At 48.5% G+C, this 20414-nt stretch overlaps 2 protein-coding genes across 3 annotated transcripts; one reads left to right on the top strand and one right to left on the bottom strand.

Annotated features, from left to right (window-relative positions):
• Positions 1 to 79: 79 nt before the first annotated feature.
• On the bottom strand, positions 80 to 20232 carry tfb1m (transcription factor B1, mitochondrial). 2 transcript variants are annotated; one of them, XM_029139797.3, is made up of 8 exons: positions 20126 to 20232; positions 19090 to 19236; positions 18421 to 18572; positions 18114 to 18222; positions 17873 to 18024; positions 17641 to 17760; positions 2248 to 2375; positions 80 to 1340 (listed from the first exon to the last, which is right to left on the bottom strand). In XM_029139797.3, the coding sequence occupies exons 2-8, from the start codon at positions 19220 to 19222 to the stop codon at positions 1109 to 1111; spliced, it is 1026 nt and encodes a 341-aa protein (XP_028995630.1). In that variant the 5' UTR covers positions 19223 to 19236; positions 20126 to 20232; the 3' UTR covers positions 80 to 1108. The 2 variants fall into 2 exon arrangements, with proteins under 2 accessions (XP_028995630.1, XP_028995631.1); XM_029139798.3 differs by lacking the exon at positions 20126 to 20232 and adding an exon at positions 19976 to 20119.
• On the top strand, positions 7885 to 12092 carry LOC114848898 (claudin-20). The gene has a single exon (XM_041069272.2). It carries the CDS (start codon positions 8881 to 8883, stop codon positions 9607 to 9609), a length of 729 nt encoding a protein of 242 aa, XP_040925206.1. The 5' UTR covers positions 7885 to 8880; the 3' UTR covers positions 9610 to 12092.
• Positions 20233 to 20414: the final 182 nt, after the last annotated feature.

Raw genomic sequence — 20414 nt, 5'->3', positions numbered from 1 at the left:
CACAATTCCATATTCTGGTATTGGAAGAAAAAAGGTATATCCTCCACAGAATACTGAAACATGACAGAAGTGGGTCACGTTTACATGACGAAAGGCTTTAATAAAGCTTTACTGCAGACGTGGGTGCACATAACCAAGGTACATGTTGAGACGTTTATTTACTGAGCATCTTTAACAGGGCAACTGGTTCTCCATTCCCAATTCTCTTGTATATAAAGTCAATGGCCTGAAAACAAAACTAATTCAATCAATTAAAAGGACATTTTGTCTCCTTCGTGATCCTGTACGAGCTACGAGTGGCTGGAAGACTTCCCATGCGACATGGACTGTGGTTGGCATCAGTGCAACCGCAGCGTTGTGTACCTGTCTACCACGCGGGTCTCATGACATCTTGATCGTGGTCGGAGATTAACATTCAGCAATCATCCGAACGGAGTGGCTTCTTCCTCCGGCGACTCGAGCCTAGCGAGCCATCTGTCACGCTGGCAGGAGACGGGCCTGCTGTATTCTGCCGCTGATAATCTGCGATAGAAAACTCTGAATAAAAATAACAAGATGCGTCATGATGCGTGTGATGTGAATGCATCTTGGTACAGATTGTTTCTGACTTCCGATTCTTAGTAACTAATGGTTGGAGACATTTTGATATACGTTTGATCGCTTTCCTCCTTTATCCCTTTCACATGTTTCTACACAATCAAGGGGAAGGTGGAAGAAAGAGTGGCCTGAAAACAGTCTGACATTTCCTTCGTGTCCCACAGGACGGGCTGTTATGTGAATTGAATGTGAAGCCCCGTAAGATCTGGGACATAAAGAGCTACTCTTAAAGAGCTATTGTGGGTAACAGACATGCTTTCTTTATACTCCAGGAAGTTGTCCCATCTCAGAACAAGCACCTTTAGAACACGCCTCGTGGTTCCTTGTCTCTGTCCCAGGGTTTCATGGATCCCCAGCTACCTATCGCTCCCAGGGAGCAGGGGAAAAGTTTTAGAGCGTTTTAAAAAATGCATGCTCATGCCAGGTGGAGATGTCAAGGCTAAGAGCTGCCTGCTGTCTCCCGCGCTGACAGAGGCTATTAACGGGCTTCTCTTTTATTTCAGCAGGGTTGTCAGGGGCCCGTTGGCGCGTTTCCGCTCCTGGACTGATGCTTCATGCCGAGCTCCTCTCTGAACTCGAAGCCGAGCAGATCGGGCTCGTGTGCGCAGAGGTGAGCGTAGGCGTCTGCTAAAGCCCTGATCTGAGGTATCGTGAGCTCTGTGGGGCGTAGAGTGGGGTCCACGTCGGCCTTCTGCATCGTCTCCTTCGTCAGCTCAGCGCGGCGCGCCTCTGGGAACAGCTTCCTGATGAGGGGACAAAGTAAAAAAAAAAAAATCTGTCACACAAAGACATGAGCGCACAGACTCTTACATTCAGGTCACTGATGTCTCAACGATCATAAAAGTTTAACGCCATTATAGAGTTCAAACAAAAAAGAAACGATCCCGCAGCAATTATTTTGAATATGTGAAATTAATTGAAACCACACACAGTGCTGGAGCTGCTCATGAATTCTTAATTTGCTCCGTCGCCACGCTGCACAGGCAGTGACACAAGAACAGAAGTCACACAGACACAAACGCCTTCGACGTAAGGAGGACGCGTATAATTTAAATTTCCGTTTTGGTTGGGCCGGCTCGCTCTCCAGAAAGTCGATAGTGAAGGCAATAGAGCCGTGTGCTATTAAAGACGCTGTCTAAGATGTCCGCCCGCGTTCCTCCTCTACAGTCTGGTGAGCATTCGCCAATTACAAACACTTTGCAATCCAGCAGCCTTTTAGGCGCTCCAGCGCCCGTGCCTCCTCTTCGATTTGGTTGCGCCAACCCACAGGAGTTACATAAAATATGCTGCCTCGTCTTCCTATCCCACCTCAGTGACTCATAATAGCTGCTCTCTTTCCACACAGCAGCCTTTTGTTATCCGGGCCCACGTTCACTCTGGGAACGGCGATGGGGGCGTCGGGCGCCGCGCACGCGAGCGTGGGCGCTCCGAGGGCGCTCCGCCGGCTTCAACGAGAGGAAGCCTCAGAAAAAGTTGTCAGCGCGGGGCGTGTGGAAGCGGGGAAAAAGCTAATCACAAACCGCCGTAATTACGGATGAGACGACGGCAACGCTGTCAGAAAGCAGAATGTGGAAGAGGGAATGATAGATGAGCAGGAGACAGAAGATTAAAAAGGAGAGACCAGACGAGAGAGGATAGAACAGCACTTACTCGACTCCTCTATAGCAATGCTTCCTGCGGAACTGGAAAATGTTCCTGACGAGTTTCTCCACCAGGCCAAAGGGCTGCTGGATCTGGGGCTGAACCAGGGGAGTGAAGTGGACCACTCCCACGTCCACCTACACACACACACACACACACACACACACACACACACACACACACACACACAGACAGATGAATTTAGCCAGCTCAGACCTTCGTGTCCCAGGCATGCGTCACGGGAAGAGCCAGGCTGCCTGTCAAACGGCGAGACAGAGTCAGAGCCGGACAAAGACGGAGTCGAGATCGACACACTGGGAGGAAGGAGAGCAGGCACAAAAATAAGATGACGCAGCACGGCTGGCTGGCGAGCCGATTCCAGTTGCCACAGTAACACCTGTGCGACGGACCATAGAAACGGAGCCTCTCGCCTCCTTCCCGTCGCTGCACCACCGCTCAGGGTTTTTTTTTTTTTTTTTTTTAAATGCCTACGAGCCTGACTCATGGTAGCGCTCTTTTCTTCATGCCGCTGTTTTTTCTTTAGTTTGTTTGTCTGTCTGAGCATGGGCCTGAGCATTTCCTCCGAGGGCGAAACCTATGGGGCGTAAACATGTATGGATCCAGTCACGGCACGTGAAGCTGTGTCTGTTTTTACGGCCGACTCGAGGACAGAGAAATCATTAAAAGGAGTAATGGAGAAAGTGAAACCACTAAAACCCCGTTTCTATCATGCAGCTTTCTAAAGGTCACACTAGTAAATACATGATGACCTGGAACACGTGTTACATTACTTTACTGCAGCTGCCTGGCGTTCACATCACAGTGTCCATTCGACACATTTCTTTCCATTTCAATCTACTCCATATAATATTTCCACCGCCACTCCTGCCCTCGGTTGGGAATCGGTGAACTGCGGCAGGCGACTGGTGGACTGGGGAGACCTTGGCTCCAGTGCTTCACTGGCTGCTGCCTCCCAATCCCTTCTGTGTCGGCTCTAAGCTGACATGACACACTGTTGAAGTAATCGTGCCAAACTCGGCGGAGGACAGGCTCCCTCGCTCTCGGATCACTCTCCCCTTTAACTTCCAAGCACATGAACATCCACACGTTCTTCTCTCCCTTGGCCGCCTGTTCTTCATCTTCCGAAACAGATTTTTAAAAAAAGAACTAGAGAAAGACCATTTCTGATCATGCACAACAAAGACAATTTTTCGCTCTATGTTTCCATGCAGTGAGCTGTACTATAGCTTAAGGGGGGCGATCGTCCACTGCAGTAGCACAGTGGGCCGCCCACCAGCCTGTGTCTTTTCCCATAGTTGGTAATAGCTTCACTTGCAGAGCCAGGGCACTCTTCTCTTACTGGTTGAGCAGCCTGACAGTGGGGCTCGGAGGAGAAACCTCAGCACTGCTAGCTGCAATGATCACCCATTTCATTGCCCCTAAGCACTTTACGATACTAATGGATCATTTTCTCATGAAGAAAAACCACTTATAGCATTCGTCTGGATGAAAGAATTGATGGCGGCAAGAAGAATTCAGGCTTTCTAGCAAAGAAGGAAAAGACTTCCAAACAAACTCTAGATATAGAAAAGGATTAAGGTCATAAATGAAATTAGAACGAAGGTCCTTGCAGCACGTCGAGACAACAGCGCTCCTGTAGCGACTACGCGCCCCGCGGAGCTACTCGTGCCCGTGTTCGCGGATCGCGCGGCTGCAGACTCATTCGCAGCTGCCTTTCACTCCTGGGCTGAGGGGATGGCGCTGCTAATTAGGGGAGGAAAATTAAAACGGTTCAAAAGCGCACAAAGGATTCCTAACGAGCTGTTTGCATCTCCCTGCGCTGTGAACGACTGTGGTCTGCAGCACAGCACCACCTCTCATCAGGTCTATAGATCCCTGCAAAGCCCAGAGAAGCCTGGCTGCTGCTGCTGCTGCCGCAGTGCGAGTTTAACGGGACAGTAAACTTGGGACGACACGAGGCCACGAGAACCTGTCGCATCCACATATCGAGGAAAACGTCTGGATTTCTTGACGGCTTCCATCAGCTGACGCAGGATCAGACCGCCATCTGTTAGGAAGAGGCCATAAAAAGGGGGGATGCCTTTAATTTCATTCCCTGCTGGAATAATTAGGCCATTTATATTCTGCGCTTTATGATTTAGGAGCGGAGAGGGGGAGGGAAGTCGATACTGGGACTACACGGGGCAGCGGCGTTTCAGGCATCAGCTTGTCCCAGTCACTTTGCTGCCATGATTTATGCATGGCCTCGCTGCGCGGCTTCGCTAGGTGGCGGAGCTGTAATATATCCATCTCCTTTGCTGCTCACCCGTCCCCCGACGACGACGGCGCGCGGGGAAAGTCCACCTTAAATCACTGGCGGCCGGGCCTGTTACGAACGCGCCGTCACCAGACACCCTGAAATGCTCTGCACGCGCTGGAGCGAATGAACGCCCACCCCCCCTTTTCCCGTTTCGACAATGGCTTGGCTTCGGCCGTCGCACACGCGACAATAATTTCTCACAGGCTTGAGCGAGTCCCAGTGCTTAGCGGGGAAAACAAGTGAATCACCGCCACTAATTTGGCCTCTAAAATAAGGCCGTTATGTAAGAATCTATACTCAAGCTTATGAAAATTCCTCTTGCTCTGATTCTTTCAATCCAGCTAATTTGATCAGAGCTTCTGAAGACAAAGACTTCAAACATTTACTTCGCTCATTTTATATGTAGTAGGAAAAAGCGACACCTCGCATTTCTACCACTGTCCAGTCCCTCAGTTTCAGCTTTCATCCACATTCAAGGCACACGAACACACTCTTTGGCCTTCCCAAAGCTCAACTGGGAACTCTTGTTCTCTTGTTCTACTCTCCTTTCGCCGTTTCATGCGTTGTTCTTGGTGGGTTCCTGCCCATCGCTGTGCAAGGAGTCATTTGTCATGTCCTTCTGAGTGTAACCGCGATGAGATGACAGGGGCCCTGGGGTGCCAGCTACTGTGCTACCTGAATGGCTGACACTGGTGCTTATATAAAAGGGCAGGTTCTGGGAAGGAAGGACGCTATAGACAACTGGGGAACAGGAGTGAGAAAAACCCACACAGATCCTGCAACCAAAGGCGAGGGGGCTGCATTAATCATGACAATACCCTGAGAAGACAACCTCCATTACGTCAGCAGAGAGAGGCGGCCGCGTGGAGAGAAAGCACCAGTCAAAGCCAGTGCATGTACATGTACAAGTGTGGGAAGGAAGGGCTAGGGCTGTGCACAGGAAGCCCAGTGTGCTTCCCATGAAACTGCCCACCGCACGCACGCAGTCTTTGGCGAGATCAAGTCCTTGGGGAGACATATTCATCATAGACGAACTTGAACTTTGCCCAAAAAAAAACGAGACAAATCAGAGGGAAGGAGGACAACGAGGGGAAAATAGCTCTGATGGGTTATTTAAAAACTCACGTATTTTGTTCTCGTGGGAGCCGGAGCCGGAATCCCACCAGAGGCTCTTTAATCAAGTCACCAGTGCTGCGTTTCGCCCCAAAACGGACCCAGCTCGTCAACATCGCGTCGCCGTGACAGAACAAAACACCTCGGCAAGATGAGGAAACCCGAACTGTGAAGCGGGGGACATAAAAGAGGGGAAATGCTAATAGGCCCATAAAAGCCTCCGCGCGAGGGCGAAAAGGGGAGCGTAGCCAGGTCCCACTGTGCCTCGGAGCTGTGCTGCAGAAGGGCGACAGAGCGCTGCGATGGGGGCGATAACGCCGGTAACAGCCAGATATCTTAGCGCCGCACATCTGCACTCGAGGGTCGCGTGTTAACTGCATTTTGCGCTTCTCTCCCTCCATCGTTTCATCCGTTTCCTCTATAATCTATTTATATATTTACCTTACCCTCCCCTGTACAATGCCGGCATCAGCACTTAGGATCTGATTGGTTACAAGGAGGTGGGCCCCACACGCACACACACACACGCACGCACACTTTCTGCTGCAGTGGTATCCCACACGGAGGCGGATGCAGCGTGGTGGGTAGCGTCTGTGTGCTGGGCAGATCTCATTTGGACGGGGGAAGTCTCGGCGGGGCGGCCCGCGAAGCCGACGGCTGCTGGGGAAAGCGCTGGGCCGTCGTAAACACACGGATCGATAGCTAAACAAACAATCTACCAGCCTGTCCATCTATAATGGATACACACTGTTATTGTACTGCAAGGTGTGTGTGTGTGTGTGGGGGGGGTCGCACAGATGGATGTTCTCGCTGATTTGCCTATTCAGCAAAACGATAAGAACACACATCTGTGTTTCCAAGGTTATCAGGTCCATTGGTTCCCTCTGATTTTCACCTCCCCTCGTTTTGTCCCCTTTGTCATTCCTGCATCAAGGCCGTCCCAACCGCACAACCCCCCCCGTTTTGTGCGTCCTCTACAGAGGCGATGAGAGATGGGAGAAGACAGGGTAGCAGCTGTGAGTCTTAGTCCCCCGCTGACTGATGCTTGATGAAGATGATGAATCGGGCAGGTTCTCTTTTGTGGTGGTGGGATACATGTTGTCCCCCGGCATCTGAACCAACACATCCATCAGCAGATTTCACACATCAGCTCACTTAATCACAAACAACAGCAAACTTTCTTCTTCTGTCTTCATCCGATTCTATTCAATGTGTCTACAAGCATTATAGCCTTTGCACCATGCCTGCCTGATTAGAAAACACAGTCACTAGTTATGACCAGTCATACATCCACACAGTCATGGATGATTCAGTCTTAATAATAACTTTAAATAACTCTGACGTGCGTATTTTATTTGGAATTAAGTCAGAGGAGTCAAATAAATCTCAATAGCTAATGACGTTAGAGCAACAAATAGCATTTTGCAAAACTTTACGATCTGAGGCTGCATTTTCTCATTTTCCTCTAGTTTCTTTAACACGATAGGAAAAATGACATTCACTCTCAGACTAATATAGAGTATTTTATGTATGTACCATAGATGTATAATAAAAAAAAAACGACCTTCAATATTTGTTTGTCTGGATGTTGAGTCATGGGAAATCTTCTGTCCAAAGATTCACGCATAGATCTAATTAAATTAAGCTCTCATTAGGTCATATGCAGCGCTGAAGACCGCTATCTGCGTTATTTGATGCAAAACGTTGCCTTACTTTGATTACCGGCTGTGACGCGCATCGCATTTCATAGACGACGTTACACAAACTGTTGACGATGAGCTGAAAAGCGACTAAAAGCAAAAGGTAACGCCGAGTTTGATCATTTTTGAAGGGGAGCGGCGGCTGATCAGTAAGCGGCTCAGACGCACGGAGCGGGCGACGATAGCGGCGGCGGCGGCGAAGGCGGCACGCGGAGGTTTAGCGCCGTTTGAAGTTGAGGCTGCGAGGCGGAGGCTGCCGCTCTCCGGCGCAGAGAGAGAGAGAGAGAGAGAGCGAGAGAGAGAGAGAGAGAGAGCGAGAGAGAGAGAGAGCGAGAGAGCGAGAGAGAGAGAGAGAGAGAGAGAGAGAGCGAGAGAGCGAGAGAGAGAGAGCGAGAGAGCGAGAGAGAGCGAGAGAGCGAGAGAGAGAGAGCGAGAGAAAGAGCGAGAGAGAGAGAGCGAGCGAGAGAAAGAGCGAGAGAGAGAGAGAGAGAGAGAGAGAGAGAGAGAGAGCGAGCGCTACCGTTGTTCCTCCCAGGCTCCGCGGAGCTGAGATGTGCGTTCGCGTGCCGGCGTTGAGGACATGGACGGCGTGAGCGGGTCCGCGGTCCGGGCTGGATTCTCCCGCTCGCCCTCTCAACAGCACGCGCCCGTTCACCGTGGGACCGAGTGTTTACAGCGATCGCCGCGAACAACGTGACGCGTCGGCGCCTGCTCTGCACCAGCCGGCGGTAAGGGATTATTTCAACACAGCCTTTTACCTCGTCGGACCAGAAAGAACGAAAAAAACACAACAGCAGCAAAGCAGCAAATTACAGGTCAGCTTTATCCGAACCTGCGCCTGTCTGCTTCGGTTTGATCTGGATGGGAAACAACAATGCGCCAGATGGAAAGTGTGACAAATAATAAGAAGCGAGCTGCAGGTTGACAGGTGAACTGAACAGCAAGCACTTTCTGAAGTGTTCCGCTGCTAACGTCGTTTTTTGCAGCTTATTATTAGGTAAATGGCACAAAGACGCAAGTGGAAGAACAGTCAGCTTGAACGGGGTGAAGGCACTGCGGCTTTAAGTCCACAGCTACTGAGCATCGCAACTCATTTCGCCCTCTCCAATAACAGATCTATGGGGCTCTCTTAAGGAAAGCGGAGAAGGCAGCACATGAAACACACACATGCACAGCCTGCTCCCTCGTTGCTCACCTGTCAGTCCGAGCTGGCACTTTTTTTTTTTTTTTTTTTGCTCAGGGTTCGTGCCGTCCTTTGTTTCCAGCCAGAACAACTCTCTGCCTGTGAGCTTCCCGGAGGACGGCGGGGAGGAGGGAGCGCATGAAGCCCACTCACATCCATTTCCCGTCTCCGTCTCTCGCCTCCAGTCCGGCGGAGCTGCAGCCGAGGCGCTGAGGATTTGACTGGCACCCGGGAGCGGGTCGGGCGCCGGGTGAATGCTGCCGAGCGGGGACGGGGGCTGAGCGGCACCGACCCGGAAAAAAAAAAAAATAATAATAATAAGGAGCATGGCATCCACCGGGATGCAGATATTTGGATTTGTGCTGGCGCTGCTGGGCATCATGGGCGCCACGGTGGCCACGCTGCTGCCCAACTGGAAGGTCAGCGCCGACGTGGGCTCCAACATCATCACGGCGATCTCGCAGATGCAGGGCCTGTGGATGGACTGCACCTGGTACAGCACCGGCATGTTCAGCTGCACGCTCAAGTACTCGGTGCTGTCGCTGCCCGCGTACCTCCAGACCGCCCGCACCACCATGGTGCTGTGCTGCGTGCTGGCCGCCATGGGGCTCTGCCTGGCGTCGCTGGGCCTCAAGTGCACGCGCTGGGGCGGCGGCCGGCGCTCCAAGCGGCACGCCGCCATCGCCAGCGGCGGCTGCTTCGTGGCCGCGGGCTTCCTGTGCCTGGTGCCGGCCTCCTGGTTCACCAACGAGGTCATCACCAGCTTCCTGGACGCCAGCGTGCCCGAGAGCAACAAGTTCGAGCCGGGCGGCGCCGTGTACGTGGCCTTCGTCTCGGCGGGCTTCCTCTTCGTCGGGGGCTCCATCTTCTGCATGTCCTGCTCGGGGAAGCGGCACGGCCCGCGCGACCTGGTGCTGCTGCCGCCGCCGGACAAGCTGCTCCTGCAGCAGCAGCAGCAGCAGCTGCTGCAGCAGCAGCAGGAGCTCCAGCACCAGTACTGCTCTCTGTCCCCGCTGGACAACAAGACCGGCTACAGCCTGCAGGACTATGTGTGACGGAGGGAGAGTGTGGAACAGAACCGGGGAGGGCGACAACTTTGAACCCCCCCCCCCCACCCCACCCCTCTGCTGTGGCAAGCACAAGCGTGCGGAGGTGGTCCCCGGGCGGCGAGGGAGGATGCGCGCGGAGCCGGGACGAGGCGTCCTTAAACCGGCGCATCACGGGAGGAGTTCCCCGGGGGAAACGGACATCGAGCAAATAGGAACCGAGTCCGCGTAGATTTTTTTTTATTTCCTCGCCAAAGGTTTGAAGAGAAAGAATAAGCAATCATTTAGCTGCTATTTACAATCGTCTGCTAGACTCCCATTGGACAATTTAGGCAATATAACGCCCGAGCGCAGTAGGTGGAAGCCCTTTTATAGCAAGCCATTGTAGTTTTTCCTATGCTTAGCCACTAGAATGCTACGTGGAACTGACTCAACTAAATGGTCATATTTTTGTTAGCTACTAGAATGACGTTGATATTTCGCCTGTAGAGCATGCTGCGTTGAGCCTGTCTGTGTGTTAATACGGAATGCCTGGTAGAGGAGTGAGACATAGCCACACAATGCCTGTGCCTGAAAAGCTGTAGAAACATTGCCCTGCTGTAACTGTTCAGAGCAGGGTATTTGGGGGGGGGGCTGCTGAGCTGGATTTGAGACGGGGGAGAAAAAAAATGCAGTTTTTGGCTCCAGAAGCTTTATCCAGAGCCCTCCGCTCGCACCGCATTCCCCAATTCCCTCTTATTAGCCGGTGGCACGAGGCGGCATCCCTCTCCATAGCCACAGCATCCATAGCATTCAAGGAGCCTCGCAAGGATGAATAGATGCTTAATGGTGCATTAGGGAGGGGGGGGGGGGGGCGCTTCTTGAGTCACGGTCGACCAAGTAGCTAAAAAAGGCTTGAGTCATTCTCCATATGTGACTTGTTTTCCAAGTCTGCTGCCAGCCCGCACCTGCAGCAGGTCCCCGCTCAACCTGCAGCCGCCTGACTGTGCCACCATCCGTTCCCTTCCTGCTCGTCAGTATGGTCTTTTTTTACCCCCCACCCCCCCTCGTCCTGCTTGTGTCACACATCACATGGATGTGATCTCTGACAAGAGAATGCTGATGCATGTTGAAAGCATGGCTGTCTCTCTCAGCGCACACACACACACACACACACACACACACACACACACACACACACACACACACACACACACACACACACACACACACACACACACACACACACACACACACACACACACACACACACACACACACACACACACACACACACACACACACCTCATCTGTCATTTGCACTGCTACGCTTTCATTCGTCTGCTCTTTCCCGCCGTGCTCGAGACGGGCCTTGGCACGTATGGAAGCACACGTTCCCTCCTCCTCCCTCGTAAACGTGCAGCTTCCTGGGGGAGAGCAGATGGCTGGGCCCAGCTCGCCCCCTGCAGGCCGCTGCGGGCGCTGCTGCGGGCGCTGCTGCGGGCGCCTCCGCGGGCGCCTCCGCCGGTCCTGGCAGCGCTGCGCCGCCGGGCTCCCGCCCCCGACTTGGCCGCGTCGCCCGGCCTCCTGACAACAACGCACTGCCCAGGCACCATGAGCAATGCAATAAACAAAGTAAAGAATGTGCCACGTCGTCGACCAATACCAACACGCTACGTGTTTCCAGAATGTGCCAAATTGTCTCACGATGACACGTTAGAACAGCGTCGGGTTATTTTTTTATTGTGTTGTTTCTACATGAATTATCCATTAGCAGATGTTTTATGGATTTGTGATTTGTTCTGCCAGACTAAGTCTCAACTCCGCTACAGTAGATGCTTGTGTAGAGTCCAGTGCAGCTTTCGAGGGTTCTTTTAAATCCTCTTTATTCCTCATTTCCCAAAGCACAGAAGGACTGCACTGGGCTCGAGCGTGTCACTGCGGAGACGCGTGCTGCGTTTTCTGGAAGAACAAACATATGGTTTCACTGCAGGTCTGTGACCAGAGTACAAACAGGTTTCCGGGCTTTTATGTTGTTTCTTTCTACTGAGGGAGGAGACTTGTTTCGAACTAAGACACAATATCATGTCCACATCATATCTTCTTTATAAGAAGACGACTGTCTGTACTTTAATTACTGCCGTTTGTTTAAGTAACGGAGCATCCCAGGCTCTTTGGACCAGTACAAACAACACCAACCACAGCAGATGCTCCAGAACAAACGTAACAATTTCCATTAGAGATGATTCAGCAGGGAAAGAGAAGCTAAATAGATTTCTTTTACTGTGGCCGCGCAGCTTGATCAGATAGAGCTCTTCTGCTTCTATGCCGTACCAAGACACCGATGTATCATTTTGATAACTGCAGCTTATTTTTGTGGATGCTTTAGCACTCCTTATTTTGCTAGAGCATATTTGTGATGATGAACAGTTCACAAGTTCTGATACAGTTGTCTCAATGTGCTTGTGCGAGTAGTTCTATTTTTTACCAATAAACCTATTTTGTGAAAGCAACGAGCTCGCTGTGCTGTGCTGTGCTGTATGTATGTATGTGCGCCTGTCTGTTCATATCCGTGCCAGTTCCACAGATTGCTGGACGGTACGGGCCGTGCTGAGCGTAGGCAGGCGGGCTGTTCACACGCAGCGGGGGCAGTGCAACTAAAATATGGAGACAACATCACTGTGTGCAAATGGGTTTTAAAAAAAAAAAAAAAAAAAAGGGGGGGGGGGGGGGGGCAATTCCAGTCCGTCCTTACTGACAGGGCCAACGAGCTTTAAAGCAATTTTATGTGACAAAGAAATAAACATTTTGCCTAATTTACTTTGTCTAATTGAGCCAATGATTAACGATAAACACTAAAGAAAGGCAGCATTTACTAATAGGCCGTGTGTGAGAAACATTAATTAACAGGAGACTGTTGGAATTTATCGCCACCATGAGTCTCTAGCCAAAGTATAACCACATAATCCATTATTCAAAACGTATTTGTTGTGCAGTGGTAGACAGGATAGGCCAGAAAGAAACAACTAACTATAACCATAAACCCCGAGTCAAGTATTTACCACACAGTACTGATTAATGGGCTGGAACGGTTGATCAATTAGCCCTTCGACAGAAAAATGATCACCCTTCAATGTAATAATCGATTAACAACAGGAGTAATTTTCTTCTTACTTAATTAGGGTTCTTGTTTGTCAGTTATGTGTGACAATATTTTAAAGATTTGCAGTAAAAAAAAAATGACGGAAGCATCACTTTTAACCGCTTTTGGAGTTTGACACATTCTAAATGATTAATATGAAAAATAAACAGAACGTCTGTGTCGATTGGAGATGCCTCTGAACTAACTGAGCGAGACTGTGCTTTGCTGAAACAAACACGGATTAGTCTCCCTCTCAGTCTTCCACCCCTCTCTGGTTACGCAACAAGAGTGCACATCAAATAACTAGTCTCCTCGTGGGGGAACGCTAATAAGATCTGCTCCTCTGTGTGTTTAACCTACATTTCCCATCAAAGGCTCTCACCCCGAGTTGCAGCTACGACCGATCTGAGCACTTGCCAGTTTCAGGTAGAGGTTAATATTTTCTTTGAATCTCTCCATGTTAAAAAAGAAAAAATCACTAATCACTTTCTGACCTTCCTGACTAGTAGGTGACCTTTTAGAAGACAAGATCAACCATAGGGAAAAAAGAACTGGCAGTTGCTCACAGACACAAAGGGCTCGACGTATCGGCGCATGTTAATCGCTACATCTCCATTAACGATCGTCGCGTTACTCAAAGACGCGGGTCCCTAAATTGCTCTGGTGCGTCACCGCGCTTAATGTCTGGCTCTGTGTTCTTGACAGCTCCTGAACGTTCACGCTGGAGATATAATGCAGTCATCAGCACCGGCGGAGAGTGACCTTCCTTTGCTGGAGCTGCTCTCCTCTGGTCCCAGCGCTCACGCGGAGACTGGGGTAATAATACTGTAGCGACGACCTTGGCTCCGCGGTAAACTGCTGAGAAAGGCATTAAAAAAAGCGGCGCCGGCGACAAAAGGATTGCTTGTACGAAAACAATGCGCTCTGACAGTTCAAAAGGAAGGCCCTTTAATATTTCAGCTTCCAGGATGGAGCGCGTCACGTGGATGGGAGGATTTAGGTAAACTGAAGGTGAATGGAGCTAAATGAGCCGAGGCTGCGGACACCTCGGCTTTATCGCGTCCATCTACATCTGTTAAACAAAGTAATTCGAGTGCCAGACAACAAGCTGAAGCAAAAACAAGCCTTCCCACGAGGAGAAAGAGAGAGAGAGAGAGAGAGAGAGAGGGAGAGAGACCGCTGCAACTGTGGAACTATTATCCGAAGCTGAAGCAACCGTGATGCGCCACAGAAGCTGATCAAAATAGCCACTAAACCAAACACCTCCTGCGCCCAGTCGCTTCGGAAGGCACCATAAAAACCAGCCAGCATGAAGTTTAAATTGGAGCCTTCAACTCATCCTTCAAGGTTATAGCGTATATGTTGCCGCCTCCCGTTGTGAGTAGCACAGTTTCATGGCGTCACGACTGACTTGCTTGTTTGACGACGACCTTCTGCTTTTAGGATACAACCAGGCGCTATTCTTTACAAGACCTGCCTACACGCTCGTGAATCAAAGCGGGCAGAAGGTGCTAAACTCTGAGACCTGGCTCTGAGCAGACCCGACGTAGTTTTATTTCTTGGGAGGAGCAATAGATCGAGAGATGTTCATCATCCAGCGCTGCCGACCTCGGCATTCTCTTTAAGGATCGAGGGCTATTTTTAGCTTTTTAGTCCTCGAGTCTGTGATGTGTGCGAGACCATACCTTCGGGCGTTTACTGCGCTGGCACGAGTCATTGAAATAACTTTCCCCAATACTCCTGATACCGTGTTTGACCCCGTTTATGAGATAGGAATAGGCCTAGATGAATTGCCTGGAGAAAGTGTGGCGGGAGGTGAGAGCGCGGCAGCTTGAGGTAAAAGCTGGGCCACAGAACAGATATCCATCACTGGATTAAAGGGTGGGTCAGTCCCTACACTGAATGCACTCATTTTCCAAACGCTCCCTGACAACTGCCAGCGATAATAGATGTTCAATGCAGCATTGACAAATTTAATCTAGCCTCAGCTCTTCTGGCATCTGCTTTGGGTGGACGACTGTGTACATGGCGAACATCTGTAAGGGCTCTCCTCCGGCGAGGCCTCGCAGGCTGATGCAGTCATTACTCAGAGCCTGCTGACGAGTGGCCCAGACAACCATCTGCTGGAGGTACGCCTCACTCTCCTTTCAGATCCATCTCTGTCGCGAATCTGTCGCCGGCTCTTTTGTACTCGTGTGAAGGCAGTGCTCACTTCCACTTCCAGCTTTTGTTTGCGTGACATACTTCATAACAAGTCTGAATAAAGTTGAATTTTAATTCAGTCTCTGTCTCTTTTTGCCTTTATTCTATAGTCTGACTGCAGTTTTACCCACTTTTCCAGTATTTGTTCTCCATCCATCTTTTTATTGTCATCCAGTATTTATCACTATTTTTTTCCTCTAACTGTTTCTTTTGCATTCTTCTCTTCAGTGCACCCTTTGTTCTACAAAAGGAGTTAGTTTGACTGTGATGGAGTGTAAGACCTAGATAAGAATAATCTGGATGACTGGATGCTTTGACGACAACATGCAGTCTACAGCTCCCCGACCCCTGACCAGGATGAAAACGCAACAGCATTTCATGATCAGGACAGGAACCCTGAATGACAGAAGCAATTTAAGGCTCATTTGATCTGTTGGTCTATGTGAGAATGAACTAATAAGAACAGTGAGGCAGGTGTGATATGTGGGAAGACAGACTTATGGCATCCTGAGCCTGGGGGAACGTTATCAAAGCGGCCAATTGCTGCTCTCAGGAACCTTAAAGGAAGTCACCTTACGTGACACAGGAGACATGTGGTCCAGGGGCGAGAAGAAGAAGACGGAAAGGCACATCATGTAAAACCGTTTAGCCTGTGCCAACACCTGTGAATTCAATTCTCTTGATGGTTTTATTCTTATTAGAGTTTCTTAAGACGCCACCGTCTAAGACCACTCCCTCGATCAGTGATGCTTTGAGAGTTTTTGCGACAAAGACATTGCAAGAGCAGACAAAAAAGGAAACGCGCTTCCCTCAATTTAAGCAAATCCCTCTTAATTAACACAATCGATGATCCCACAACTTCAAAGGGAACCAGATATTACCAACAATTAGGCTACTGAGCTGATTTATTGGCTGCAGGTATAGGGCTCAGTCACGCATTCCCGGAGAAAGCAATACATGAGGGGGACAGAAAGAATGGAATGGAGGGATTTACTATCCACTGTGTTAGGCAGTGATGCCATTATTCCTGCCTACAAGGGAGACTTTATCCATTATGAGTGTATCCATTATCCTTCATCTTCTCAGTAGAGCAATATAACAGTGCAAAGCATCAACACATTCACTCAACACAAAATCTATCGCGACTTATGCTTTCATTGCATGACAGCACAACTCTGTATTGCCCCCTTCCCCCCACCACTCGCTCCCACCTCTCGCTCCAAAGTCTTTAATGCCGTGTCGTAAATCAGGCAGGGCATTTTTATTGTTCATGCAATCCTGCGTAATTACTCTGGTGTGCACCAGTAAAACAATGCTGAGCCATCAAGCTGTTTATGAATTATAATACGGGACATAGCAGTAAAAAGGGGCCTAAACAATGCAGAGGGTACAATGGCATTAACACAGCCTGTGGGCTCTGGGATATTTTATAGGACACCAGCAGCAAGAGGCCTGCTCATCATCCAGCCATCATCTCCTAATGATATCAATTCAACCAAGTGGCTATTGAAACATTTAGTGAGGAAAGATGGCCTGTGTGGACATGCAGTGCACAGAAAACGCATGTACTTACAGCAGGGCATGAGTGTGCATTTATGCTGAGTTGTACTGCATGTGGAGCACAGGCACGCATGCTGAAATCCATTAAGCTAGAGTTTGATACAAACAAGAAAAAACAGCTTTTGAGAGTAAAAAAAAAACTGCATGGAGGGGCCGTGTGATGAAATAATCATTGGAAGCCATATCTTCTAAGAGAATGAACAATCAGCCCTGGTCCCGTTCACTCCGCTGCATTTTACTTCACAGCCAAGATTAAATATTTACCAACAGCTGGCCTCCTAAAGAGCTCTGACATGTTCAAGAGACCAACAGTCCACCTCTGTCATCCAACTAACACCTATCCTTTAATTCATCAAAAGAGAAACACACTTTCATTTGTACAAAGATGTGAGACACCTCCTGCGTGTCTGTAAAAGTATATCTCAGTGGAACCGTCTTTTAGCCAACACTTATATTTCAAATTTTGCTGCAACACTTTTATTTTTTTATGTGCCTCTGAGTCCTACTCTAAATCCTCACTGAGATTTTTTTAAATCCCTGCAAGTTACGTAAGAGCGAACGCCTTTCTTTCACCGCTGCTAGACATGGACTGAAAGACGCAGCAAGAGAATTTTGGGCCTAAAAAAGAAATAGACCCTCATTACAAGGCGCAGTGTGATCGTGGCACATCTCAAATACCCACCAGGCATCATTACAACCTAGATAGGGTCCAAAGACGGAGCAGAGGCAACACTGATTCAACACAGCCTTAATGAAGCCTTGAAGCAAGACGAGTGAGGGAGGAATAAGTGATGGGGAATGATGAGGGGCTGACAGGAGCATGGGACCAGATGAGGAGCAGAGATTAGAAGATGTGAGGATGTCTCACTCATCACAGGTTAGCTTAGGATAAGACCCGTGAAATAGTAATGTGTCCATCTGCTGCCTTTAAAAAACTGGTACTGAAGATTGAAATTAACATTAAACTTTCTTAGCGTGTGCTGAAAGTTGAAGTTTAAAGTATATACGTCTGTTTGTTTAAGTGAAGGCAAACAAAAGGAGAGACCTCAAATAGACAGCTAAAATACAGCTCTCACAAAACCAACAAATTTTAATTCCAACAGTCTGTCAACAGTCAGATGTTTTTACTTAGACTTTACCGTCAACTTAAGCCTCACCTCTGGTTTGGGGACGAACGCACGTCCAGGGATGGTGAAGCAGCTTTGGACCTTGCAGAGATACTGAGCCATGACCGACAAACGACTCCTCTGCCTGCTGCCCGTGCTGGCTGTCAACCTCTAGATAAGAGCGAGAACACACGAATAAAATGGAGATAAAGCCCCGGAACAACCACCTCGACAACAAAGCGCAATCTAGTGTTCTGCAGACACGCAACATCGGCGCTCTCACCTCGGCCACCTCTTTCTGAAACGTAAGCGTGAGTCGGGTGCGTCCGTATTTGAAGGGTCCTGTTCTGTTTGCCATGCTCTCGAGCCACTTGATGATGAGGGGGGTCGAGACGCTAAATGGGAGATTCCCTATGATGTGAAGGTTGGGTGGATCTGTGGAGCCACACATGCACATATATATTAGTTGCAAACACCTATTCACTATCAGCACAGGTCCAGCTTCATCAATTTTATTTGCTCACCTTCTTCCCATGTCTTAGAGATATTTACTGGGAACCCTCGATCCATCCTATAGGTGAGTATGTCACCATGAACTATCCTTAACCTTCCAGGGGCAGCCTCAGACAAGAGCTGTAGAAGTGAAAATGATAAGATAAAAAAATAATATAATAATAACAATAATAATAATTATTATTATTATTAATTATTTTGCAGATGAATACAAAGGCTGCAGCAGAAAACAGATTTATACAAATTACTGATAAAATACTTGTGAACCAATGATCTTGACAAAAAGTTTGCCAACCTCAAAGTAATTGCTTCATTTACCTTCAGCCCAGGTATGAAGCGTGCGTCTTTCTCCACTACCAGCAGGTCTGCTGCACCTGCAGTGAGAATGGAGCGGGTGAGGCCTCCAGGACCGGGTCCCACCTCACACACGTGTGCATCCTTCAGGTTGCCTGCTTGACGGACTATTTTGTCTAAATAGACAAGGACAAATGGAATTAGCTCCAAAAGCTATTTTTATTTATGCATGTATACAATCTATGAATTATTTACTATTTTAGAACAACACATGAATCACACAAATGACACCATATTCTCCAATCAGCTGCCTTCAACAGATGTCTAAATTGAGATTAATAGTCTGTGTTGTTGCAATACCTGGCTCTGTGTGATGAAGATGGGATAGATTAATCTAACAGTCACCTTGTCCAAGGACAAGAGAGCAGATCAGTCCTGCACTGCATCACTGATAATTACATTAAGGCTCGGCTCTGCAAGGGCTGCAAATAATATACTCTGTCCATTCACATTAGCCCAAGATCTGCTCGACCTCCCCCACAGAGAAAAGACTGTCGGTTTCGATGCCTTGAAACAAGGCTATGTGAAGCTGTGCAATAAAAGATGTGTGTAGACACAGTAACAAAGAAGGGAAGCAGGTATTGGTGCATTGCAGATGCAAAGGGAAATAAATAGTGAGACAGGAAAGCTAACCTGTGAGCTTTAAGTCCAACAGAAAGTTCTGGGATAGCTGCTTCTCAGCTCGCAGGTTGTACAGCTTTATCAGCTCACCTACAGTAGGCAAAGGAGGGAGACGGAAGGCTGCCAGTTTCGCCGAGGCACCCATCACTCAGGTGAATCCTGAAACAGAAATACACAAACAAACGGGCTGAAAGAAAGTAAACTATGATTGATCAGCTTCCCCAGGGAACTATTCAAAGGCAGAGAGGCAAAAAAGTAAAGCAGACACAAACATTTAAGTCTTAAAGTCAGGAATGACCTTTCAAACTGAAAGACTGTGGGCACGTTTCTTTTATTTAGCGTGTCGTTTATCATTCTGCAAAGTGACTTAATGGGGTTGATTTTAAAACCAAACCATTTAAACATATTCACGCTTTCCTATAAACACCACAAAACACTGTGTATGGAAAAACTACGTATTCTATAGGTGCGTGTCAGTTCCGTTCAAATGTGTCACTTCACTCCTAATTACTTCATTAAAGGTCACAAGACTGTTTAATTTCCAGCCTCAGATATTAGTGTTGACTTATTATGCGATCTCTTCCGCCATCTAGTGGTGTTGCAGCAAACCTACGTGGGCAACCTCAAAAAGGCACAAAATGCAGTTTAACTATTCCTTTGTACTGCATTTTTATAACACGTCAAACCACACGCACATCTAGTAACAAGTGAGAAATCTGTCTCTTTCTGAAGTCTGCGTAATTTTACATGAAGTTTTGTTGCAAACCGTAAATAGATCAACTCCACGATAAAATGAGGGACATACAACCCGCGAATGTTTAAGCTGTTGCTGGGATTTCACAGAGCAGTGACACTATCACGGCTGTTAGCATCTGTAGCTAACGTTTCTTTTACCTACCTTTAGCGTAGCCCGTTGCTAAATGCTTAGAATTTAACCATACCACTCTGACTCTAAAGTTCAAAATACGACTGTGAACACGCATTAAACAACACAATGAGACACAAAACCTAAAGGACAAATGGGTTAAAGTTAACCCACGTTTCTCACCCTTATCGTTGTCGTTGTGTATACATTTCCGTTTACGTCACGCAATCGCCGTATGAATAGCCAATGAGCATGCGAGACTGTAAGTATCCACCAATCAAAATAAAAGGAGGTTCGGTTTACCCTCGATGGACAGGAGATGGCGACAAACTACAAAAGCGCTTGTAATTCATGATGTTTTATAGAACAAATTAAAATGTGATTATTTATTAGTAATCGGTTTGTCTATATATAAAAACGATTTTTGTGTGAAAAAAGATCTGAGGGAAACACGGCTGGTAATTAATAGTAT

The sequence above is a fragment of the Betta splendens genome, chromosome 22 (genome assembly GCF_900634795.4).
Source record: "Betta splendens chromosome 22, fBetSpl5.4, whole genome shotgun sequence".
In the NCBI taxonomy this organism is placed as follows: domain Eukaryota; kingdom Metazoa; phylum Chordata; class Actinopteri; order Anabantiformes; family Osphronemidae; genus Betta; species Betta splendens.
The sequence above is the reverse complement of the archived record's forward strand: the minus strand, read 5'-3'. Positions and strand labels throughout refer to the sequence as shown.

Excerpts from the sequence above, each read along its gene's own strand:
- LOC114848898 (XM_041069272.2), top strand. The coding sequence starts at position 8,881 with ATGGCATCCACCGGGATGCAGATATTTGGATTTGTGCTGGCGCTGCTG.
- tfb1m (XM_029139797.3), bottom strand. The coding sequence starts at position 19,222 with ATGGGTGCCTCGGCGAAACTGGCAGCCTTCCGTCTCCCTCCTTTGCCT. Across the intron at positions 18,223-18,420 it reads GCTTCATACCTGGGCTGAAG|CTCTTGTCTGAGGCTGCCCC; the intron begins GTAAATGAAGCA and ends TCACTTCTACAG. Across the intron at positions 17,761-17,872 it reads TTCAGAAAGAGGTGGCCGAG|AGGTTGACAGCCAGCACGGG; the intron begins GTGAGAGCGCCG and ends GCTCTTATCTAG.